Source organism: Phyllobates terribilis, unplaced genomic scaffold, assembly GCF_046119375.1.
Source record: "Phyllobates terribilis strain yellow unplaced genomic scaffold, ASM4611937v1 Scaffold_1__5_contigs__length_1240528914, whole genome shotgun sequence".
Taxonomy (NCBI): domain Eukaryota; kingdom Metazoa; phylum Chordata; class Amphibia; order Anura; family Dendrobatidae; genus Phyllobates; species Phyllobates terribilis.
In genome coordinates this window covers 1,033,285,651-1,033,312,722 of record NW_027362761.1, presented here as the reverse complement: position 1 = coordinate 1,033,312,722, position 27,072 = coordinate 1,033,285,651, and the positions used below count along the sequence as shown (strand labels likewise).

Below are 27,072 nucleotides of genomic sequence, written 5' to 3'. Positions count from 1 at the left end.
TCAGGATGCCTCTGTAACCATTACGACCAATCTGCACCCAGCGATCATGTTGCGGGGGTGCATCTTCAGTGTAGCAGCTTAGAGATCATGGTCATCATGGTGACTACGGCATCAAATGAGATAAACTAACTGGTTACCATTGTGGCAGTTACAGGTGGATGTCAGCTAACACCCCTTGTGTCTGGTTTAGGTTCAAATTCTGAAACTGTTTATGCCCTTGCTGCTGACATATGCATATGTATGATACATGTCAGGAATGGGTTAATATGAGTTTTGAAAATATTAAGACTGGATAACATCCAAATCCAGTCACAGTACCTCTCCCACTTTTCTCAGTATAAGGCCATGGCCCCACTATCAGTATTTGGTCAGTATTCTTCAAGCATTTTTGTCAGGAGTGGGAGCCAAAACAAGTGCACCAATTCTGCATTTTTCACCCACTCCTGGTTTTGGCTCCCACTACTGAGAAAAAATACTGACCAAATACTGATAGTGGGGCCGTGGCCTTAATCTCAGTATTAAACCTCTCTGAAACATTTCCATTTTTTTTTTTTCGCTTTCATTTTTTTTCCCTTTTTGCCTTCCGAGAGCTGTAACTTTTTTTATTTTTCCGTGGACAGTCATGTGAGCCATTTTTTTTTGTGACAAGTTGAAGTTTTATTTGTACCATTATGGAGTACACCTCACTTATTTCTCATCTTTGTGATCAAAAAACAGTGATTCTGTGATTTTGAATTTTCTGCATTCACTGCATGGCATATGGCACCATTCATTTCACAATGTAGGGTACTGATAAAAGGGAAGAAAGTTCCAAGCGGGGAAGAACTAAAAAAAAACAGCATTTCCGCCTATGTTTGTGGCATTTGTTGTTACGACAATCACTTTGCAGTACTAATAACATTTCAACTTTGTTCTACAGGTCTGAATACAGTTATATGTTTTACTACTTAAAGAGAATCTAACAGCTGATACATTCTGCTCAATCCATCGGCAGCACGTGTGAGACACTGGCTGTATGATCTCAGCCAGGTATGCTTGACTCTGAAACACTGTGGCGTTTCAGAGAAAAACAAACTTTGCTCGCCTCTGGAGACACAAGTCGGACAGGTGGATCACAGGCGGCTTCTCCCCACCCACAGAGGCCTGGATTGACATATCTGTGCCTAAGTGTGCGTGTACAACCAGTGTCTGATACATGCTGCTCGGGTGAATTTGCCAGAATAGCGTTGTGGGAGATTCACCCAGTTCTAGACAAATGCAGATGAATATGTCATGGACACTTGAAAGTGGTCAATTTATAAAATATTAAGCATTAACAAAATGGTGATATGTATGTTTCTTCTTACCAAGAAAAATACCAAGTTTTTGATTCGGGTTTGAACTGGCAGAACAATTAGATACGAACTAAATTGACCGCGCTTCCCACTTGGTCCTCCCATCTACTGTTCTCCTATCTTCTGGTCTTCCAGTGCTGAATAGGCCCCACATGGTCACGTTGGGCACAACGCATGTCAATGGCACAAGGCCTATATGGTCAGTAACGTGTGGCCACCATTTTGCATAATTTTTGAAAATCAAACAATGAAAAATTCAGACTTTTTGTAACATTTGTGACTGATCAGATTATTCACAAATCAATTTACTAATCTCTAGTTTTAACATATCCCTCAACACTGTATCCATTTCATAATAATTTAATCAAGGTTATTAAACCAGTGTAGAAGAAAACTCATGGAAGCTCTGAAATATATAAAAGCTGCAAGGTAACACTGCTAAATATTGAGCCACTGTGCTTTCTATATATGCAAAAAAAAAAACGAGGACCAGGCAAAGGCCCAAAATAAACCATTAAGAAAGAAGTGAAGATCATTGACTTTAACCCCTTTACCCCCCAAAGTGGTTTGCACATTAATGACCAGGCCAATTTTTACCATTCTGGCCACTGTCACTTTATGAGGTAATTTCGGTACTCTGGAACGCTTCAATGGATCCCACTGATTCTGAGATTGTTTTTTCGTGACATTGTACTTCATGATAGTGGTAAAATTTTTTCGATATCACTTGCGTTTATTTGTGAAAAAAAAATGGAAATTTGGCAAAAATTTTGAAAATTTCACAATTTTCAAACTTTGAATTTTCATGCCCTTAAATCAGAGCGATATGTCACACAAAATAGTTAATAAATAACATTTCCCACATGTCTACTTTACATCAGCACAATTTTGGAACCCTAATTTTTTTTTGGGGGGGGGTTAAAAGTTGACCAGCGATTTCTCATTTTTACAACAAAATTTACAAAACCATATTTTTAGGGACCACATCACATTTGAAGTGACTTTAAGGGGCCTTTATGACAGAAAATACTAAAAAAGTGACACCATTCTAAAAACTGCACCCCTCAAGGTACTCAAAACCACATTCAAGAAGTTTACTAACCCTTCAGGTGCTTCACAGGAATTTTTGGAATGTGGAAGAAAAAAATGAACATTTATTTTTTTTCACAAAAATGTTACTTTACACTGTGTTCCAAATTATTATGCAAATAATATTTTCTCAGATTTTCCAAAATTACCTATATAAATTAGTCATTGTAATTTTCCAGTCAAATAACTATTAGAGTACAATTGAAAGGTTTTTGTACAAACTGTCTATGATAACAGTATATTTTTAAAAAAATAAAAAACTCAAACTGCACTCAAAATGCATGTTCCAAATTATTATGCACAGCAGAGTTTTCAACCTTTTCATTTTAATAAAGAACAAAAAAATTGTCATTTTTGAAATTATAAGCATTAGCAGGTTATTACAAACTGAAATCAAACAGTTTTCAACTCAAAACTTTATTCTAGGTGATGTTACATTTGCACATAGGACCCCTTGTTCGAAAGGAGCTTCTGAACTGTCTCGTCCATTGAATTTGTCAGGTTTTGGATGGTTTCTGCTTCAATTGTTTTGCATGAGGACAGAATACCCTCCCAGAGCTGTTGCTTAGATGTGAACTGCCTCCCGCCATCATAGACACTCCTTTTGATGATGCTCCAGAGGTTCTCAATGGGGTTGAGGTCAGGGGAGCATTGGTGCCACACCATAAGTTTGTCCCCTTTTATGCCCATAGCAGCCAGATATGCAGATGTGTTATGTGCAGCATGAGACGGGGCATTATCATGCATGAAAATGATCTTGCTGCGGAATGCACGGTTCTTCTTCTTGAACCATGGAAGGAAGTGCTGTTTGAGAAACTCAACATACATTATGGAGTTCATCTTTACCCCTTCAGGGATCCTAAAAGGGCCGACAATCTCTCTCCCCATGATTCCAGCCCAAAACATTACTCCACCTCCTCCTTGTTAGCGCCGTAGCCGTGTTTGCATGGGGTGTCCATCAACCAGCCATCCTCCACTCCATCCATCTGGACCATCGAGATCATTTCATGCATGATAATGCCCCGTCTCATGCTGCACATAACACATCTGCATATCTGGCTGCTATGGGCATAAAAGGGGACAAACTTATGGTGTGGCACCCATGCTCCCCTGACCTCAACCCCATTGAGAACCTCTGGAGCATCATCAAAAGGAGTGTCTATGATGGCGGGAGGCAGTTCACATCTAAGCAACAGCTCTGGGAGGGTATTCTGTCCTCATGCAAAACAATTGAAGCAGAAACCATCCAAAACCTGACAAATTCATGGACGAGACAGTTCAGAAGCTCCTTTCGAACAAGGGGTCCTATGTGCAAATGTAACATCACCTAGAATAAAGTTTTGAGTTGAAGACTGTTTGATTTCAGTTTCTAATAACCTGCTAATGCTTGTAATTTCAAAAATGACAATTTTTTTGTTCTTTATTAAAATGAAAAGGTTGAAAACTCTGCTGTGCATAATAATTTGGAACATGCATTTTGAGTGCAGTTTGAGGTTTTTATTTTTTTAAAAATATACTGTTATCATAGGCAGTTTGTACAAAAACCTTTCAATTGTACTCTAATAGTTATTTGACTGGAAAATTACAATGACTGCAATTCATATAGGTAATTTGGGAAAATCTGAGAAAATATTTTTTGCATAATAATTTGGAACACAGTGTAGACCCCAATTTTTTTATTTTCGCAAGGGTATCATTAAAAACTAGACCCCAAAATTTGTTGTTCAATTCCTCCTGAGCACGCCGATACCTCATATGTGGGGGAAAACCACTGTTTGGGCGCACGGCAGAGTTCGGAAGGGAAAGAGCGCCATTTGAATTTTTGAATGTAAAATTTGCTTAAATAATTAGCGGACGCCATGTTGCGTTTGGGGAGCCCCTGATGTGCCTAAACAGTGGAAACCGCCCACAAGTGACACCATTTTGGAAACTAGACCCCTCAGGGAACTTATCTAGATGTGTGGTGAGCACCCTGAACCCCAAGGTGCTTCACAGAAGTTTATAACATTGAGCCGTAAAAATAAAATTTTCACATTTTTCCCACAAAAATGTTTTTCATCCCTTAATTTTCCATTTTCATAAGGGTAACAGGAGAAATTACGCCATAGCATTTGTTGTGCAATTTCTCCTGAGTAAGCTGATACCCAATATGTGGGAGAAAACCACTGTTTGGGCGCACGGCAGGGTTCGGAAGGGAAGGAGCGCCATTTGACTTTTTGAATGTAAAATTTGCTTGAATAATTAGCGGATGCCATGTTGCGTTTGGAGAACCCCTGATGTGCCTAAACAGTGGAACCCCCCACAAGTGACACCATTTTGGAAACTAGACCCCTCAGGGAACTTATCTAGATGTGTGGTGAGCACCCAAAACCCCCTGGTGCTTCACAGAAGTTTATACCATTGAGCCGTAAAAATAAAATTGGACCCCTCTAGGATTTTATCAAGGGGTATTGTGAACATTTTGAACCCAGAAGTACGACACAGAACTTGATAACATTAGGTCATCATATTGAATAAGTTGTCATTAGTCTTGAGCGCAAGTGCTCGCTGCTTGAGTTTGCGTCGGGTGCTCGGGTATGCACCTTGTATCTTGGGTGCTCAAGTGACATGCCCCACATGTTTCACGGTTATTAGACACCCAGAAAAAAACATGCGGGGATCGCTCGTGCATGGCAGGCTATCCCCGTGAGTTTTTTTTGGCTGTATAACAGCTGCAAAACATATGGGGAGGATACTCAAGCACCCGCGATACTCGGTGCATACCCGAGCACCTGATGCAAACTCAAGTAGCGAGCACTTGCGCTCAACACTATTCGCCATATTGTCGTCATTTTATTTTCTTTACTTTTGTAAAAATCCCAACCCCAACACAACTCTAACCCCAATCCTAATATAACCCCAACCCTAGCACAACCCCTAACCCTAGCCCAACCATAACCCTAGCCTAATCCTAGCCCAACCCTAACCCTAGCCCTAGCACAACCCTAACAATAGCCCAACCCCAACCCTAACGCTAGCCCAACCCTAACCCTAGCCCAACCCTAACCCTAGCCCAACCCTAACCCTAGCACAACCCTAATCCTAGCACAACCCTAACCCTAGCACAACCCTAACCCTACAGTTTATTTTTTACGACGTTCCTCATGCGGTATAAGTGATTAGACGACTTTATTGTTCGGGTCAGTGCGGTTACATCGATACCAGATTCATATCTGTTTTTTTATGATTGACAGCTGTCACACACTAAAAGATGCTTTTTTTTGCAAAGACTAGTTTTTGCATAGCCATATTTTGAGAGCTATAATTTTTCCATATTTTGGCCATCAGAGTCATGTGATGGCTTGTTTTTTTGCGGGACAACTTAACGTTTTTATTGGTACCATTTTCGGGACCGTGACATTTTTTGATCGTTTTCTATTCTGATTTTTGGGAGGCATAATGAACAAAAACCAACAATTCCGGAATTGTTTTTTTTTTATGCTGTTCCGCGTGTGGTAAATTGGTAAGGCAACTTTATTCTTTGGGTCAGTATGTTTACAGCGGTACCACATTTATAACTTTTACACAATAAAAACTATTTTATAGAAAAAAAAATTTTTGTATCGCTTTATTCTGAGAGCTATAACTTTTTTATTTTTCGGCTGATGGAGCTGTATGGTGGCTTGTTTTTTGCAGGGCAAGATGACGTTTTCAACGGTACCATTTTTGTTTGCATTTGTCTTTTTGATCGCGTTTTATTCCATTTTTTGTTTGGAGGTATGATGATAAAGCATAGTTTTTTGCTTTTTTTTTTTTTTTTTTTTTTTTTTTTACCATGTTCAGTAAAGGGGTTAACTAGTGGGACAGTTTTATAGGTCAGGTCGTTCCGGGCGCAGTGATACCAAATATGTGTACTTTTATTGGTTTATTTTTTTTTTCATAATAAATAAATATGGGTGCAATATATTTTTATTTTTGGGGGATTATGTTTTTCATTTTTTTTATATTTTTACAAAAAAAATTTATATTTTTTTTCACTTTCTGGCTCTTTTTTTACTTTTACACTTTGTCCCACTGTGGGACTTTTTTGCAGCCTGATCGGCTGTATAGCATAGAGAGCAGCAGCTCTGTATGCTATGCAGCCTGTCAGCGCTGCACACATGGAGAAGTTACTTTGGTCATGCACTGCGCATGACCAAAGTAACTTCCTGGTGTCTGATGACCCGGATGTTGTCATGACGACATCGGGTCACCATGACAACATCCGGGAGCTGCCGCAGACAGCGCCGGACACCGGCAGAGGAGGTGAGTACCGGCGCTTACCTCCCCTTGCCCCCGCAATGCTGCGATCGACTTCAATTGCAGCATTGCAGGGGTTAATGTGCCAGCAGAGGTGCCGTTCCTGGCACATATCACTGGGTATCAGCTGTGACAATCAGCTGACACCCAGCGGCGATCGCCCCTCACCGCTTGTGTGCGGGCGCGATCGTATCACGCGTAATAGTACGTAGCTGGTCCATAATGCCCAGGGCTCAGCTACGTACTATTACTGACAAAGTCGGAAAGGGGTTCATGGCAAAAATTTTTGGGGCCCTTTATTGTAGTCTTAAAGGGGTTGTTCAGCTTTAGGGTCACACTCTATGTGACTGCAGACTTATGAATACTCACATCACGAGCACTGTGAGGATCCTATGATGCCAGTGCCAGGAGCGGGCGGTCATACTTCCAGCCACATGTCGACTAGAGGTGTCCGGCCTTGGTCAATAAACTTGCATTGTGCGAGACTGTGCACATCTAGTTGGCTTGTGACTGCATGCATGCAAATGACATACTCGTGATCATGCGCCCACTGCTCCCTGTGCCGGCACCGGAGAATCCTCACATAGAGTGACTGCAGACTTGTACCCTAAGACCGGACAACCCCTTTAAGCAACATAGAGCCTAGAGCCTTAGGGTATTTTCACTCTGCATCTTTTTCTAACAGTCAAAAACATTCATTTTTTCAAGCAGACGATGCTTCAGGAATCGCTCCTTTTTTCTGGCATTTTATCTGAGGTTTGTAAGCTTGAGCGCTTTTTATTAGCTTTTTGTTAACGCTTCCTGAAGCATTTTGTTAGCGTTTTTGTTGGTAATTTTTGTAAATGTTATTTGACCTTTTTTGTACATTTATTATTATTATTAATTATTATAGCGCCATTAATTCCATGGCGCTTTACATGTTTAATACATGTTAAAAGGGGTATACATAGCAAACAACAAGTACAATAATTTGAACAAAAACGAGTGGGCCACTAGTACAGGAGGAGAGAGGACCCTGCCTGCGATGGCTCACAATCTACAAGGGATCGGTGAGGATACAGTAAGTGAGGGTAGAGCTGACCGTGCAGCAGCCTGGTGGAGCGAGGATTACTGCAGGTTGTAGGCTTGTCGGAAGAGGTAGGTCTTCAGGTTCCTTTTGAAGGTTTCCACGGTAGGCGAGAGTCTGATATGTTGGGTAGAGAGTTCCAGAGTAGGGGGGATGCACGGGAGAAATCTTGTATGCGATTGTGGAAAGCGGAGATAAGAGGGGAGTACAGAAGGAGATCTTGTGAGAATCGGAGGTTGCATGCAGGTAAGTACCGGGAGACTAGGTCACAGATGTATGGAGGAGACAGGTTGTGGATGGCTTTATATGCCATGGTTAGGGTTTTGAACTGGAGTCTCTGGGCAATGGGGAGCCAGTGAAGGGATTGACATAGGGGAGAGGCTGGGGAATAGAGGGGGGACAGGTCGATTAGTCGGGCAGCAGAGTTTAGGATAGATTGGAGGGGTGCGAGAGTGTTAGAAGGGAGGCCATAGAGCAGGAGGTTGCAGTAGTCGAGGCAAGAGATGATGAGGGCGTGCACTAGGGTTTTAGCAGGTTCATGGTTGAGGAATGTGCGAATCCCGGAAATATTTTTGAGCTGGAGTCGGCAGGAAGTGGAAAGGGCGTGTATATGAAGTTTGAAGGAGAGATCAGAGTCAAGGGTTACCCAGAGGCAGCGTGCTTGCGGGACTGGGGAGAGTGGACAGCCATTGACTTTGATGGATAGGTTAGATGGGGGGGGTTGAGCGAGATGGAGAAAAGATGATAAATTCAGTTTTATCCATATTAAGTTTTAGGAATCAAACAGAGAAGAAAGATGAAATAGCGGACAGGCAGTGTGGGCTTCTGGTTAGTAAAGAGGTGATATCAGGTCCAGAGAGGTAGATCTGTGTGTCGTCAGCATAGAGGTGATACTGAAAGCCGTGAGACTCTATGAGCTGTCCCAGGCCGAAGGTGTAGATATTGAAGAGTAGGGGTCCTAGAACTGAGCCTTGGGGGACACCGACAGATAGGGGACGAGATGAGGAGGTGGTGTGTGAGTGGAAGACACTGAATGTCCGGTCTGTTAGGTATGAAGAGATCCAAGATAGGGCCAAGTCGGTGATGCCGAGAGATTAGAGAGTCTGTAGTATGAGGGAATGGTTTACTGTGTCAAAAGTAGATGACAGGTCCAGAAGGAGAAGTACAAAGTAGTGTCTCTTGGATTTGGTGGTCAGTAGGTCGTTGGTGACTTTAGTGCAGTTTCAGTAGAATGGTGTGGTCGGAAGCCAGATTGAAGGCGGTCAAAGAGGGAGCAGGAGGAGAGGTGGGAGGACAGCTCAAGATGGACGTGTTGTTCCAGTAGTTTTGAGGCATACGGGAGAAATGATATGGGGCGATAGCTAGACAGAGAGGATGGGTCAAGGGATGGCTTTTTGAGGATGGGTGTGGTCGAGGCACGTTTGAAGCATGAGGGGAAGACACCAGTTGTTAGTGACAAGTTGAAGAGGTGGGTTAGGTTTGGGATGAAGACTGGTAAAATTTGGGAGGAGGTGAGACGGGATTGGGTCAAGTTCACAGGTGGTGAGATGTGACTTTGAGAGTAAAGAGGAAAGTTGATCTTCCGTGATGGCGGAGAAGCTGGTTTTGGAGGAGGAGCATTGAGTAGATATGAGGAGGGACTGTGGGGACTTATAGCAAAAGCTTTGTCTGATGGTATACATTTTCTGCTTGAAAAATGAGGCAAAGTCTTCAGCTGAGATGAGTGGAGATGGAGGGGGTGCTGGGGGCAGAGGAGAGAATTAAAGGTACTGAATAGCTTATTGACATTTATTATGCAGTGAACAAAACTATGACATATTTTAGAGCGAAAAATGCTGACAAAATGCTAAAAACAACCCTCCCAGATGAGCCCGTTAGAAGTTGCTGTGTCCCCCTCATTTATCAAGGATGTACAATATTCAGGGACATCATATTGCATGTCTGATAAATAACAATATTCTGTATGAAGTAAAGTTCAGACTCCTGGCCATAGTTGAGAAATATTTTTGCCTGATTTGCATTTTGCTGATTTGCTGCCAGTTGAGAAGCATTGCAGAATTCATGTACTACATCACTTTTGGTCAATTGATGAGAAAAATAGTAAATAGATTTTCCCATTATACTCTATGGGCCAGCGATAAAATAGTGAAATAGGTAAATTGATTTGGTTCTAAGTCTTGACCAGATCTGAACATAAGTCTCCATCCACTGTTCAGATGCTTTATAGCATTTGCTTCTCCCACACAGTTGGCATCCTTCAGAAAAGAGAATCTCACCACATTTTGCATTCTGGAAAATGAAAGTAAAACTTGTATGCCTGTAATACTGAAGGAAGTCATCTGATTTTGTAATATTGGAGAAAAGTCTTATAATTTCATCTTCTGTTTTACTTTTAGTGTTTTTTCTCACACACATTAGGTCCTTTTTAAGCCCAGTTCAATCATATGTCTCTCTAAATACTGAAATAAAAATTCCTCTGGTAATGAATACTGATCGAATCATTTGAAATTGAAGGTCTTTGGACTAAATACATTTTTCACAAAAATTGATTTACAGCGATTCACAATACTGCAATTCCTTTATTTGCCCCATGAAGATGTATCCAACAGCATTAACCACTTCGCACCAGAGCCTGTTTTTGCCTTCGTGACCGGGCCAATTTTTTCAATTCTGACCACTGTCACTTTATGAAGCAATTACTCTGGAACGCTTCAACGGATCCCCCTGATTCTGAGATTGTTTTTTCGTGACATATTGTACTTCATGATAGTGGTAAAATTTCTTTGATATCACATGCGTTTATTTGTGAAAAAATCGGAAATTTGACGAAAATTTTGAAAATTTTGCAATTTTCAAACTTTGAATTTTCATGCCCTTAAATCAGAGAGATATGTCACACAAAATACTTAATAAATAACATTTCCCACATGTCTACTTTACATCAGCACAATTTTGGAACCAAAATTTTTTTTTGTTAGGGAGCTATAAGGGTTAAAAGTTGACCAGCGATTTCTCATTTTTCCAACAAAATTTATAAAAACATTTTTTTAGGGACCACATCATATTTGAAGTCACTTTGAGGGGTCTTTATGACAGAAAATACCCAAAAGTGACACCGTTCTAAAAACTGCACCCCTCAAGGTGCTCAAAACCACATTGAAGAACTTTATTAACCCTTCAGGTGCTTCACAGGAATTTTTGGAATGTGGAAGAAAAAAATTAACATTTAACTTTTTTCACAAAAATGTTACTTTAGACCCAATTTTTTTTATTTTCACAGGGGTAACAGGAAAAAATGGACCCCAAATTTTTTTGTGCAATTTCTCTTGAGCGTGCTGATACCCCATATGTGAGGGAAAACCACTGTTTGGGCGCACGGCAGGGCTCGGAAAGGAAGGAGCGCCATTAGACTTTTTGAATGTAAAATTTGTCTGAATAATTAGCAGACACCATGTTGCGTTTGGAGAGCTCCTGATGAGACTAAACAGTGGAAACCCCCCACAAGTGACACCATTTTGGAAACTAGACCCCTTAGGGAACATATCTAGATGTGTTGTGAGCACCTTGAACCCCAAGGTGCTTCACAGAAGTTTATAATATTGAGCTGTAAAAATAAAATTTTCACATTTTTCCCACAAAAACGTTTTTCATCCCTTAATTTTCCATTATCATAATGGTAATAGGATAAATTGCACCATGAAATTTGTTGTGCAATTTCTCCTGAACACGCCGATACCCCATATGTGGGGGAAAACCACTGTTTGGGCGCACGGCAGGGTTTGGAAGGGAAGGAGCGCCATTTGACTTTTTGAATGTAAAATTTGTCTGAATAATTAGCAGACGCCATGTTGCGTTTGGAGAGCCCCTGATGTTCCTAAACAGTGGAAACCCCCCACAAGTGACACCATTTTGGAAACTAGACCCCTTAGGGAACTTATCTAGATGTGTGGTGAGCACCTTGAACCCCAACGTGCTTCACAGAAGTTTATAATAATCAGCTGTAAAAATAAAATTTTCACATTTTTCCTGCAAAAACGTTTTTCATCCCTTAATTTTGCATTATCATAAGGGTAATAGGATAAAGTGCACCATGAAATTTGTTGTGCAATTTCTCCTGAACACGCCGATACCCCATATGTGGATGCAAACCACTGTTTGGGCGCACGGCAGGGCTCGGAAGGGAAGGAGCGCCATTTGACTTTTTGAATGTAAAATTTGTTTGAATAATTAGCGGACGCCATGTTGCATTTGGGGAGCCCCTGATGTGCCTAAACAGTGGAAACCCCATACAAGTGACACCATTTTGGAAACTAGACCCCTTAGGGAACTTATCTAGATATGTGGTGAGCACCTTGCACCCCCAGCTGCTTCACAGAAGTTTATAATATTGAGCCATAAAAATAAAATTTTCACATTTTTCCCACAAAAAATGTTTTCCTTTCCATAATTTTGTACTATCATAAGGGTAACAGGATAAATTGCACCATGAAGTTTGTTGTACAATTTCTCCTGAACACGCCGATACCCCATATGTGGGGGAAAACCACTGCTTTGGTGTACGGCAGGGTTCGGAAGAGAAAGGAGCGCTATGTTGGCTGGGATAGGCAGCAGACACCGTGTCACATTTGAAGAGTCGCTGACATGCAGAAACAGCAGAAACCCCCACAAGTGACCCCATTTTGTAAACTACACCTCTCAAGGAATTCATCTAGGGAAGTAGTGAGTATTTTTTAATTTTTAAATTTATACCATTGGGCAGTGAAAAAATCATAATTATATTTTTACCACAAAAAAATGTTTTACCCTCAGATTTTACATTTTCACACAGGACAATATGTAAAAATGGTGCCGAAATGTGTCACACAATTTCTTCTAAAAGTGCCAATACCCCATATGTGGCTGTATCGTACCGCTCAGCCATATGGCGAGATCTGGGGGGGATGGAGTGCTCTTTGACAATTGGAGAACAAATTATTGTAGAATAGGCATTTGGATTTGGGAGCACAAAATTTTTTGAATTTCTTTTGGGGGGCAAGGGCCATTTCGCTTTTCCAGAGCCTTTCTGCTACCAGTAACTTGGAAGTCCCTTATATTTTTAACAGATGATGGACCTGAGTGGGGACTAGCTTTTTTTGAGGACTGAGTTGAAGCTTTTATTGGGAACATTTTACGTAACATTTATCCGGCGCTCTAGGCTGAGCACTTACATCGGGGTTTCCATCTAAATTTCCAAGTGATGTAATTCAGATGAAACCCCTGCGGGATCCATTCACTGTAATGAGGCAGCAGAGTTACTCTGGACTCCGTCTGGTCTCTGTTTAGCGGTGTCCTTTTTTTAGAAGTGCACAAAACTGTGGCCAGCCGCACTTTTATGCATGGCTAAAACAAATGACAACGTGGGATCACAGGCCAGACGGCATCCACAGTGGCCTATATCTGCCTCATTACAGGGAATCTTCCGTCATGGGTTCCGGCTGAATCACATATTTCAGAGATTTACATGGAAACTCTGGCGTAAGTGCTCAGCGCAGAGCGCAGGATAAATGTGTGCCGAGCCATACTGCGATCTTTGGGAGACATAATAAACAAACCAGTAGCAGGTGAAGAATTGGTTTTATTTATTTTTTTACGCCGTTCCTAGTGTGATATAACTGATTAGATTACTTTATTCTTCGGGTCGGTGCGATTACAGAGATACCAGATTTATATCGGGTTTTTATGACTGACAGCTGTCACACACTAAGAGACGCTTTTTTTTGCAAAATCTAGTTTTTGCATCGCCATATTTTGAGAGCTATAATTTTTCCATATTTCGGCCGACAGAGTCATGTGATGGCTTGTTTTTTGCGGGACGAGTTGACATTTTTATTGGTACCATTTGTGGGTACGTGACATTTTTTGATCGCTTTCTATTCCGTTTTTTTGGGAGGTAAAATTAACAAAAACCAACAATTCAGGAATTGTTTTTTGAGGTTTTTTTTTATGCCGTTCTGCGTGTGGTAAAAGTGATCAGGCAGCGTTATTTTTCGGGTCAGTACATTTACAGCGATACTACACTTACTGTATATTTTTTTATGTTTTGGCGCTTTTACACAATAAAACAATTTTATAGAAAAAATATTTTTTTTGCATTGCTTTATTCTGAGAGGTATAACTTTTTTATTTTTTGGCTGATGGAGCTGTATAGCGGCTTGATTTTTGCGGAACAAGATGACGTTTTCAGCGGTACCATTTCTATTTCCATTTTGCTTTTTGATCGCATTTTTTTCCACTTTTTGTTTGGCGATATGGGGAAAAAGCATAGTTTTTTGCTCCGTTTTTTATTTATTTTTATTACGGTGTACACATAAGGAGTTAATTAGTGTGACAGTTTTATAGCTCGGGTTGTTTCGGACGCGGCAATACCAAATATGTGTACTTTTTTTATTTTTGCATAACTATATGGATTTATCGGTTTAATATTTTATTTATTTATTTTTATTTATTTTGTATTTTTTTTTTAACAGTTTCAAAACATTTTTATTTACTTTTTTTTACATTTTTACTTAGTCCCTGTATGGGACATTAATTTTTATTTTTCTGATCCCTGATCTCATGTAATGTAATAGACATATATTACATTATATGAGATCTTCACTGACTGTTTCACAGTCTCTTGTCTGGCATCAGCTACAGGCTGAAGCCAGACAGGAAGGACACCATATATGGCAGAGCTGGAGGCGGTCATGTGACCTCCAGCTGCCATAGCAACGCCAGGTCCTGAAAGCAATCAAGGGGTCGTCAAAGAGGTAAGTGGACGACCCCCTCTCTTCCTGCTGTCTCCTATATGCCGCGATCACTATAGATCGCAGCATATAGAAGACAGCAAAGGGTTAACATCACTGGGACCTGATCTAATCAGGTCCCGATGATGTTCCCTGTCAGAGCTAACGCTCTGCACCGCTCTCACAGCGCTTGCAGGACCCAGGGGGTCCTGAGCACTGCGAGACCGCCCACCGTTTTTAAACGTCCGCGCTGCACAGAGCCCAGGCAGCGCGGACGTTTATCTACAGTGGGCGGTCGGGAAGCGGTTAAGGAGTATCCATCTGTCTCCTAAGCTATCTGATATTTGTTTCATAGTGAATATCGGGACTATACGTAAAGAAACACTACCAGAGCCTCTCATTTTCCGAGTCCTGGATATGGGCTCTATTCTACACAGGTTTCTACTAGAAAACTTCACCCAACCACAAAAATTATTTATACAAAAATTGAAAATTTAGTATAAAGAAATTGCATTAACTGAACACCAAGAATTTTTATTTGCGAAGTTACAATTTTTTCCTATCTAATCCACCTTGCGCAGGGGCCCAATGCTGCGCAGGACCCTACTGGGCAAATTCACCACAGTTGGTACACCTCAAAAAAAATTATTTCAATAAAAATGAAGAAGCAGCTAAAACAAAATTAGGAGTCATTGAAGCCCAACAATTTTTTTAACAACAAATTTTGCAATTTGTGCCTTTCCCTGGTTTAGGGCCCAATCATACTACGCCCAAAAAAGTAATTTCATAAAAAACAAGGAGGCTGTTGAGACATACCAAAAATTTGTGTCATAGAAGATACAGTTTGGTCCCCTTTTTCAAAAGCTTCAGTAAGCAACACGTGGCCTTCCTCAACTTCTAATAGCAGATTTCAAAGTAACACATATTGTACTTTGTATAATGCATAATGTTGAAAAATGCTGCAAATGCTGCCACATATGCAATGGTAAATTACATCATGTTTCAATCTCGCAAAGCCGGCTCAGTCTTACTGCTGATTTCAAATCTTACTGCTTACTGCTCATTGCAAATCTTGGTGGCCTTTTTTTTGGCATGTAAATTGAAGTGCAATGAACACAATTTTTTGTCCAAGGGTTATACCTATTAAAAAAAAAGTTGCATAATCAAATTGATGGCTTTATTAAAAAATTATGTTGGATAGGTATCTTATATTGAGGCTGAGCACACTCGATTCTTTTGAAAAAAAAGTGGTAAAATCCAAGTGATTCGGCATTAATTGTGGTGATCTTGGACATGTTGGCATTCAGTTTCAACACAAACGGATTATTGAATGCATGTTTCTTCGGCACATAAAAGGTTAACTGACAATGCAATAAAGGGAAAGAAAGAAAAAATATGGAAAGCAGTAGATGAAAATGATGATGGGGTTGATGACAATGATAGGTATTACCTGTGGACGTGGACTGGCTACTAGAAAGATCACAAGGAAGAGTAGGAGGACAGCTTGAGTCTTGCTCATTTTGATTCTCAATTTGTTTACCTAACATGAACATGTGCTGATGAAGAGAAGTAGTTCCTAGTTGATGTATGCCAGGATGTACATGGCTTATTTTAAAACAACTGCCTGCAAACTGCAATAGATTGGTTTTCTAGATGCTCGGACATAGGACTCACCACCAGCATCACACTTTTCAGGCACTGTTCAGCCTCCTACACAAACATTAAATACAATACTACCTACTTCAAAGTTGACTTCAAAAGAAGCAGATCTTCTGCCTGAAGAACTGCAAGCCAAACATCGGTTCTGCACGTTATTTCCAACTTCACCATCCTCCCCTTCTGATGACGTCACCTACATGGCACCACAATCCAGTTCCCAATCATCAGTGGCATTATCCATATGTTTGCTCACAGTTGTCTTAGTGTGAGTAAAGTCCTGAGCTGCCTGCCCCTATGCCTGATTCTCACCTTGAGATTTGCCATGGCTCAGAATGCCAATACCCCTGTCAGGTTTACTACCTCCATGGCTTGCAGATGCAGAAATAAAACTTAATGTTTCAATTGTGCCTTCCATATCCTCCTGCACTATGTCCCTATAGCCAAGACCTGACAGTCCATCTCATCTAATTATTCAAGATAAATAAGTCCTTTTTGTGAAAGATCCTACTGACCCCCGGTGTGCTGTGGTTTTGGGGACCATGAGGCTGAACTTAGAGGTGCTATTGTATGTCTGCTATGAAAAATATTAGGTGCTTATAAGCAGCAGAGAATGTGGACTGTACAGACCATTGACTCAAACTGGTGGTATCGCTGTCAGAGGTAACCTCATTCTACTGTGGCTAAGACAAATGATGTGCCATATATTTTGCTTACTCCCTAAAATGGATGCCAGAGGCAAAAGAAGGCAATTGTGTCCCACGCTTAGTACTACTTCTGTGGAGATGACTGCAGTACAGGTGCTGCTTCTACTATAGGCTACCATATTTTTAGCCGTGGTATGTTTTTTTTCTCTTACACTGCCATGTCCATTGCCAGTGCTCTTCTTATCTTTTTTTTCTGTACCATGCATTTTGGACACAATTATGAATTTTACAAAAAAGTTTAAGAACACTTATCTAACCCTGCAAAAATATGGAATCAACCAGAAATACTGGCAGGGTACAAGTGACAGCTAAAACAGCTAATGCAACAATAGCAAGCCCATAATATCAGTTTGGCTTCTTAAACAGGCGTGCCTACCTCAGTCATTCATGGAATATCCATTACGGAACCCGTACCTATCAAAAACAAAAAGCCCTCCACAAACTACATCCTGCCTAATAATTCTGAGGGAGCCTGCTGGATTAAGGAGGACATTGAATGAGGTGGCTGTGCATGTGTATGGCTTTCTCTGTTAATTTTTTTTTTTGGAGTTACAGAAACAGTTGAAAAAGATACCTCATTATGCCCATAAAAGTACTTGCCTTTCTACCTCATATAGATGTCACAAAGAGGGATCCCCTGCTCATTGACACCCTCTGTGAACCAAAATGGAGAGCTGCTCTGTGAGAACTACTCCTGTTTTGGTGGACCCAAGCCAATCTTATATTATATGAATGGAAAATTCATCTAGTTGGCCACCGTGTAATACTATTTCCTCTGACGTGGTCATTGCAGGGAAAATACTTAAGTGGTCTTGATTTCTGCCTGCAAAATCATCTTTTTGCCAGGAGAACTCAGAGAAGGGGCTCAGTGAGATCAGCAGTTCACTGCCGTGATTGCTGTTTGCCATTTTTCTCAGCTTGGGGCTTAAGTAACTTTCCATACGTTTTCTTACTCTTTTAAAGGATAAATACTGTAGAAAACTTTAATGGAAATAATGTAGAAAAACCATATAAGTTTACATATGCAATTCTGCACTATATTAGACAACTATTACTGATTTTGCACTATGAGGCTAATACATCAAAGTGTTTATGCCAGAAAACTGGTATAAAACACTGTCAATAGTTGTCAGACTTTTGCTCAATGTGGATGTAAGAATACATTTTTTTTACTTTTGCTATTTTCTTGACAGTTTTGAGCAGCTCTGCCAAAATAAGCAGAGCTGGGGTGGAATTGGGTTTGGTCCATCAAATTTATCAAAAGTGGTGGCATTTCTTATGTCAGAAATGTTATTCCCGTCCCTGATTAAAGTAGTATTTTTGGTGAGGCTAATGGAGGTGCATGCACTGATAACATGTTTCAAATTCATTAAGTTGCATGTGCCTCTTAATAAATTTGGTGCATCTTATTCACTCATGTCCCTCTTTAATACTAACAAAAGAAACGCCAGTCATAATGAATCAGGGCACATGTTTTCATTAAAATGTGGTATTGAGGTGGTGGACTAAGAATGTACTATGTAGTGAATGCTGGTTCATCTCCTGAATCCAGTTATTTACAATTGTCTCAAATATTAATGAATGAGGTGTAACTACTTCCCTGGTTATTGTGTGCCCAGGGAATAAATGTGAAAAAATAAATCCCCTATACAAATCTCTCCAAAAAACTGACTGAAGGAATGTGTATATTTATCAGACTTCCTTTATGTCAACTGTTGGTTTTGACAATTTCACTAAAATAAATATGCAGTCAGCTGTCCAATAAGAATAAGAGCCCTCATTTTCATGGTCTTTAGTAAAGCAACAAAATAAAACTTAAAGGGATTTTCCCACGAACAAAAGTTGATTTTTAATCAATAGATCTTGGAATAATAATAACTTCCACAATTGGATGTGTTTAAATAAAATGTCCCTGAGCTGAGATAATCTTATAAATGTTCCCCTGCTGTGTACTGTGTAATGGCCGTGTCTGACCGTGTGGGGACATGGTCTGATCATACCACATCTCCTAAGCAGGGGAGCAGAAAAAAAACTATACAGATGTTACAGCCAGAGATCGCAAATGATTCTTTCTTTGAATTAAAACTTTGGTTAAAAACAGGCAGGGAAATGTTTTACTTCACAGAAAGAATCAGCTGTGATCCCGTGCTGTAATGTCTGTATACTCTTTTACTTCCTCCCTTGCCCAGGAGCTGTGGTATGATCAGACCATGTTCCTGTACGGTCAGACACAGCCATTACACAGTACACAGCAGGGGAACATTTATAAGATTATCTCAGCGCAGGAACATTTTATTTAAACACATCCAATTGTGGAAGTTATTATTCCAAGATCTATTGATTAAAATGTACTTTTGTTCATGGGAAAACCCCTTTAAACAGTGCACTATTTTCGTCTCACAGATAGAAAATAAAAATCTGTAAAGATATGAACAATGTCCTTGATTTATTAAAGCAATTTTGCCAGAATTCTGGTGTAAAATGCTTTCAAAAGTTGCAAAACTTTTGTGTTGCTCAGCTCGGAGTTGCACAAACTTTTTTTTTTTTTTAGCATTTTCACATCAGGGACTTGAGTCAGATTTCTAGCGTAGCGCACACCAGTCGTCAGATTCTCCTGTGTGCACCTCTTAATGAATCATGAACATTTGACTCCCACACCTTTATCAAGACCGAAAATTGCTGGTCATGATGAATTTGGTCCATAGTATATCAAAATTACGCAATCTGTGTCATAAATGAAAATCACGGAAACTCATTGCACTAATTTGTGTTTGCAGCTCACCCTTTTTATTTTATGTCACACAAGCAAAACACCCTGCCAGTGTTTTGAAAGCACAATATTTTTATATTTGTTTGTTGTGTTGCAGTGTCTTAGATGAAAAAATATTGGATGCTTCATGTAGAGCAACAGACTTATGCTAATTGTTTACCATGTAATAGCGCACTATGCATGTGTCTTATTCTTAAATTAAAAAACACAAAGTGCTGTGTGTATAGAAAAACAAAATGACAATTTTTGAGTGATGGACTGTGCGCATGCCCAAGTCACAGATGAATAAGTCCTGCGGTGCTGTGTGTACAAAACATACTCTTTTGTGTGACATAAAAATGGTGGTTTTACAGAACAGAATAAGAACACTTTTTTAAATGTTTCAGGTAGAGTAATTTTGAGTGAATACATTTACACTGCTGAGCCACGTACAGATTCCGCACTTTTAATGGTGCTAGAAAAAAACCTGCAATAAGCTGTAGTGTGGATTTCTCAGTCATTGCAAAATCAAAGCTGTAGGTGAATGTGAAAATATTATTCTTTCAAAACACCATTCAAGCACTCTTATTACCCTATGAATTGCAATCGGGTTTTCTCATCGTTTTGACTTGTCATATTATTATACAACCCCTGGCAAAAATTATGGAATCACCGGGCTTGGAGGATGTTCATTCAGTTATTTAATGTTGTTGAAATAAAGCAGATCACAGACATGGCACAAAACTAAAGTCATTTCAAATGGCAACTTTAGGGCTTTAAGAATCACTAAAAGAAATCAAGGTTAAAAATGTGGTACTCAGTAAGTGTAATTTTTTTCAGACCAAGCAGAGGGAAAAAATTATGGAATCACTCAATTCTGAGGAAAAAATTATGGAATCAGGAAAAACAAACACACAAAAAAACACTCCAATACATCACTAGTATTTTGTTGCACCACCTCTGGCTTTAATAACAGCTTGCAGTCTCTGAGGCATGGACTTAATGAGTGACAAACAGTACTCTTCATCAATCTGGCTCCAACTTTCTCTGATTGCTGTTGCCAGATCAGCTTTGCAGGTTGGAGCCTTGTCATGGACCATTTTCTTCAACTTCCACCAAAGATTTTCAATTGGATTGAGATCCGGACTATTTGCAGGCCATGACATTGACCTTATGTGTCTTCTTTCAAGGAATGTTTTCACAGTTTTTGATCTATGGCAGGATGCATTATCATCTTGAAAAATGATGTCATCATCCCCAAACATCCTTTCAATTGATGGGATAAGAAAACTGTCCAAAATATCAATGTAAACTCGGGCATTTATTGAAGATGTAATGACAGCCATCTCCCCAGTGACTTTACCTGACATATCATCAATGACTGTGGAAATTTGCATGTTCTCTTCATTCAGTCATCTTTATAAATCTCATTGGAAGGGCACCAAACAAAAGTTCCAGCATCATCACCTTGCCCAATGCAGATTTTTGCGATATTCATCACTAAATATGACTTTCATCCAGTCATCCACAGTCCACGATTGCTTTTCCTTAGCCCACTGTAACCTTGTTTTTTTTCTGTTTAGGTGTTAATGATGGCTTATATTTAGCTTTTCTGTATGTAAATCCCATTTCCTTTAGGCGGTTTCTTACAGTTCAGTCACAGACATTGACTCCAGTTTCCTCCCATTCATTTCTCATTTGTTTTGTTGTGCATTTCCTGTTTTGGAGACATATTGCATTAAGTTTCCGGTCTTGACGCTTTTATGTCTTCCTTGGTCTACCAGTATGTTTGCCTTTAACAACCTTCCCATGTTGTTTGTATTTGGTCCAGATTTTAGACACAGCTGACTGTGAACAACCAACATCTTTTGCAACATTGCGTGATGATTTACCTTCTTTTAAGAGTTTGATAATCCTCTCCTTTGTTTCAATTGACATCTCTTGTGTTGGAGCCATGATTCATGTCAGTCCACTTGGTGCAACAGCTCTCCAAGGTGTGATCACTCCTTTTTAGATGCGGACTAACGAGCAGATCTAATTTGATGCAGGTGTTAGTTTTCGAAATGAAAATATACAGGGTGATTCCATAATTTTTTCCTCAGAATTGAGTGATTCCATAATTTTTTCCCTCTGCTTGGTCTGAAAAAAATTAACCTTACTGAGTTGCCATTTGAAATTACTTTAGTTTTGTGCCATGTCTGTGATCTGCTTTTTTTTCAACAACATTAAACAACTCAATGAACATCCTCCAAGCCCGGTGATTCCATAATTTTTGCCAGGGGTTGTATAAATCAGTTTAATGATTGCTTAAATTTTAAGCCTTAATATGTGTGAACTTTAAGTTAAAGCACCACTCCAGTATTTTTTTTATTTCAGAGCTGGAGTGGTGCAACTAAGTTCCCTGACCCTAGTATTATACTTACCACCATCTTCAGCTCTTCACAGCACCACAACTTCTGACTGACTAGAAGTCAGAGATAACGGTCACAAGCTCTCAGTGTAAGTCTATGAGAGCCTTACATTGAGTTGTGACTTCAGGATCGCCCAGCAAACACTGGAGCGATCCGGCAATTTGCAATCTTTAAAACACTGACCGGAGCGATGGCGATAAAAGATGGCGACTGGTAAATATAATACCAGGGAACTCAGATTAGTAGCACCATTCCAGCACTGCAATTAAAAAACGCTGGAGTGGTGTTTTAATTACATAAGTAAACAAATATATGCTATATTTCTCATTAAAATGTTTCAGTTTTCATACAGAGTCAAAATTAAGTAGAGGTAAAGCTCCAATATTTTTCTCATAACCCTTAGAGTAGACTAGACAAGAACAATGGAACTTATCTAACCTTAAAGTCATTCCACATTAGGAAATGACCTGTGGTCTTGTCCTAAATTAACAATTGTGAGTGGGATTTTTTAAGCATTTTTCCAAATTTCGAAGAGTGGCATGTCAAATCATTAAAAATCATCCGGATAACCTTAGTAAATCTACCCCAGTGTATTTAACATACACACTCAAATGCATTTAAATGTTCAGTGAACTAACCACATTACATTCCTATAGTGGCTTCTAACCATTTCAATGTGCTTTAAAAATATTGTGACAAGCTTTTTGTTATATTGTTGTGCTTAATCCGAGAAACAATTTACATATCTTTCTTAAGCATTTCACTTCTTTGCATGAATATGTCACATTCTTTATTTTTCCTTTATATTTAAGATATCCTTCAGTGATGTCATGAGGAACAAGGCAAGGCTGTCAATTACAGGAAGTGTTGGGGAAAATGGACGTGTTCTGACACCAGAATTTCCAAAAGCAGTGCATGCAGTGAGTCCTGGCATGAGAATGAATGTCAGTGTGACTGATCTCTCGTGATTGATAAGAACCTTTTGAGTGCCTTACACAATGGTCTTTCTTGTGCGTTTATTGTCAACGTGGTGAAAGAGGCATCCAATATCTTGAAGACTTTTTCTTTTCTGAATAAGAATTCTATCATCTCTGTGGATTTCATCTTGAATAACAAAATGGATGCTTGGTTGGAAATAAAAGGGAAACAAAAACATAAAGCAGAAAACACAACTCAATTTTCTACACTTATTCAAGATGAAGCTTGACTGACATGCACAGCTAAAAATTGGAAGATCTGTTTAATCTGACTTAAAACATTGTACAGGCAACACACCAGTTTCTGAAGCCACCGTTGTTAGTCTCTTGATTCATATGACTTAAGCACACTTGACATCAACTGCATCAAGATGTGACATTTTATAAGATAAAAAGAGAAAAATAAAACATTAAACATGGAAAAAAAAATATTTTTTGGTATTTTCGAAAAAAAAAAGGAAACAATGGCTTTTCAATAAATTGCTTCCATTCTGGTTGTATATATATATAAAAATACTATAAGAGGAACATAAGGGTTACATCATTAGATGCATATTTTCAAAGCCAAATATACATTTGCTGAAGAGAAATGAAGCCTATTTAAAACAATGGAGTTGTGTAACAAAGTATTATTATTATTGATAAAAGCAAATCAGTGCTGTATATTCTAACCTTTAATTGATGTTACATTCAGACCACTTGATAATGCTCAGTATTAAAAATAAAACTTTTTTTTTTGTTTCCTATGATTTCATCTACAGAATGAGCGTTTGCCATTGGAGTCTGATCATTTTTACTTTTGTCTTGAATTTATTTCAGTAATCTCAAAAAGTTTTTTTAAAACATCATAAGGTAATTGGGGTAATGGAAAAAGTTTTGATTTGTTGTGCTAATGCTAAAAACTAAAAAATGACATTACCCGTCCTGATATTGCTTTAAACACCAGGGACACCCCACCTTGCTGAACCTGTGGGCCAGACCGGAAACCATTTTTATTCTTGATAATGTAGTAATCTACTTTGGTTATTGTTATCACACTATTTAGACTTAATATCAGATTTGTGACTTTCCTATAAAAAAAACAAAGACATTGCAAACGTTCAAAAAGTTGTCTCAAGTCAAATTTGTAAATATGATATTCAATAACCTCATTTAATAATTATATTAAATAGAAGGTATTGTGAGATAATAAGCTAATATTTAAATCAATTTTATATGTCCAGACTTTGTTGCTGTCCTTCTTATTCCTTGCCACTATCTATATTTAAAAAAAAAAATCTTGAAATATTGCAGTTTCCACTGCTCATTAGGCTGACATTTTCTGCTTAGTTGTTGTCACTTTTTAGCAGTCATCATCTCAATAGCATCACATGCAGGATTCCAATGAAAAATAAAACATTTTTATACAGTTGGGTGAGATAATTTAGGAATATACTTTATATAATATGCAATGGGCGCCTCCTCTCCCTCTCTTCACTGTACCTCTGCACAGGTCATAGAGCATGCTTAGAAGACTCTCCGGTAGAAGTCACTAGATTGTGTTCTGATTGGATTTTTTTACAGTACACTGTGTGCAGAATTATTAGGCAAGTTGTATTTTAGAGAATTATTTTTTAATTGATCAACAACTATGTTCTCAATGAACCCAAAAGACTCATAAATATCCAAGCTTAATATTTTTGGAAGTTGGAGTGTTTTTTTTTAGATTTGGCTATCTTAGGAGGATATCTGTTTGTGCAGGTAACTATTACTGTGCAGAATTATTAGGCAACTTAATAAAAACCAAATATAATCCCATCTCACTTGTTTATTTTCACCAGGTAAACCAATATCAGTGCACAAAATTTAGAAATAAACATTTCTGACATGCAAAAACAAAAACCAAAAAAATTAGTGATCAATATAGCCACCTTTCTTTATGATGACACTCAACAGCCTTCCATCCATAGATTCTGTCAGTTGCTTGATCTGTTTTCGATCAACATTGCGTGCAGCAGCCACCACAGCCTCCCAGACACTGTTCCGAGAGGTGTACTGTTTTCCCTCCCTGTAGATCTCACATTTTATGATGGACCACAGGTTCTCTATGGGGTTCAGATCATGTCATTATTTTTTCTTCTTTTAGACCTTTACTAGCTAGCCACGCTGTGGAGTAGTTGGATGCATGTGATGGAGCATTGTCCTGCATGAAAATCATGTTTTTCTTGAACGATACCGACTTTTTCCTGTACCACTGCTTGAAGAAGTTGTCTTCCTGAAACTGGCAGTAGGTCTGGGAGTTGAGCTTCACTCCATCCTCAACCCGAAAAGGTCCCACAAGTTCATCTTTGATGATACCAGCCCATACCAGTACCCCACCTCCAGCTTGCTGGCGTCTGAGTCGGAGTGGAGCTCTCTGCCCTTTACTGATCCAGCCTCTGGCCCATCCATCTGGTCTATCAAGAGTCACTCTCATTTCATCAGTCCATAAAACCTTTGAAAAATCAGTCTTAAGATATTTCTTGGCCCATTCTTGACGTTTTAACTTATATTTCTTGTTCAAAGGTGGTCGTTTTTCAGCCTTCCTTACTTTGGCCATGTCCCTGAGTATCGCGCACCTTGTGCTTTTTGATACTCCTGTAACATTGCAGCTCTGAAATATGGCAAAATTGGTGGCGAATGGCATCTTGGCAGCTTCATGCTTGATTTTCCTCAATTCATGGGCAGTTATTTTGCGCGTTTTTTGGCCAACACGCTTCTTGCGACCCTGTTGGCTATTTACCATGAAACGCTTGATCCCTCTGTAAGACATCTCACAATTTTGGACTTTTCAGAGCCCGTCAAATCTCTCTTCTGACCCATTTTGCCAAAGGAAAGGAAGTTGCCTAATAATTAAGCACCCCTCCTCATTACAGAGATGCACATCACCAGATTTACTTAAATGATAGTTAGATCTCAAGCCTATGCAGCTTGGAGTAGGACAACATGTATAAAAAGTATCATGTGATCAAAATACGCATTTGCCTAATAATTCTGCACACAGTGTATGTTCATGTGGCTGCTATAAAACAGATCTCTGAACTTCTTTCATGGCTTAGAGCTCCCGCTCTGGAAATATGGCTGCCCTTATGATCATGTACAGAAACAAGTAGAATTAGAATAAAGTTTTGATTACAAAAAAAAACGAAGGTGCTATTTTTCTATTTGAAGAGAAAACATACAGGAGCTGTAACCATTAAAATAGGACATTTTAATTCACTTATTTTATTTTCTCCAGTTTAGTAAAGTAGTAATAGCAATATTAAGATGATGGATAAAACTATTGATCTCATGCTTACATTGTACAGGTTCATAGATGGAAAAATACTAATTTATTATTTAAGAACAGTGGACATCCACACACTGAGGATTTTACCAATAAACACTTATTATCAAAAATGCGATTACCAATGGGCAATGGCTTAGTAATGGATGCGATAGCACTGGTTTTGTTCAAAGTGCAAAATCTCGCAATAACATAGTAGGAGGGCAAAGGGTTGTGGGATCTTTCTCTATCTGTCGGGATCTCAAAACCCGAAAGTTCAGACACAACTATTATCATTAGGGATACTTTTGTGCATTTTTGATAAGTATTATTTAGTAAAATGATCAGACTTTAGCTGTCCACTTTTAACGAAAAAGGACAGCCACACACTAGGGATAAGTTCACTTTAATGCTCTTCATACCCCATGTTCAAAAAATACTATAATTCTTGGTGTTATATTTTAGGATAGTTGCTAGAATAACCTTGGGTAAAATATATATTTTAATATTTGAAATGCTACCAACAGGTTTATGATACAGTTATGTTATATTTTATCAATTCAGTTTCATTTTTGTCTCTGAATTGGGGAAATATTTTTCTGTATGTTTACAGCAATGCTGTACGATAGGTGTAGTGGCAAATGAGCTATTCAATAACCACAATCTGACCGCATTAGTAATATACATATCATGCCCCAAACTAGGAAGGTGAAGCTTTCAGTGGAGATTTTGCATCATCCCCATGGGTCAATTATCTG

The 27,072-nt window shown here is 39.1% G+C and overlaps 1 protein-coding gene across 4 annotated transcripts in view; it reads left to right on the top strand.

The window, feature by feature from the left end:
• Positions 1–24,956, top strand: part of GRIA2 (glutamate ionotropic receptor AMPA type subunit 2) — a 268,701-nt gene extending 243,745 nt beyond the window's left edge. For 2 of the 4 annotated variants that reach the window (XM_073644879.1, XM_073644888.1), the window contains one exon: positions 22,867–24,956. In XM_073644879.1, coding sequence (XP_073500980.1) covers positions 22,867–23,022 — 156 coding nt within the window. In that variant the 3' untranslated portion in view covers positions 23,023–24,956. The remainder of the gene's footprint in view (positions 1–22,866) is intronic. The other 2 variants (XM_073644870.1, XM_073644860.1) reach the window with 1 other exon arrangement.
• Positions 24,957–27,072: the final 2,116 nt, after the last annotated feature.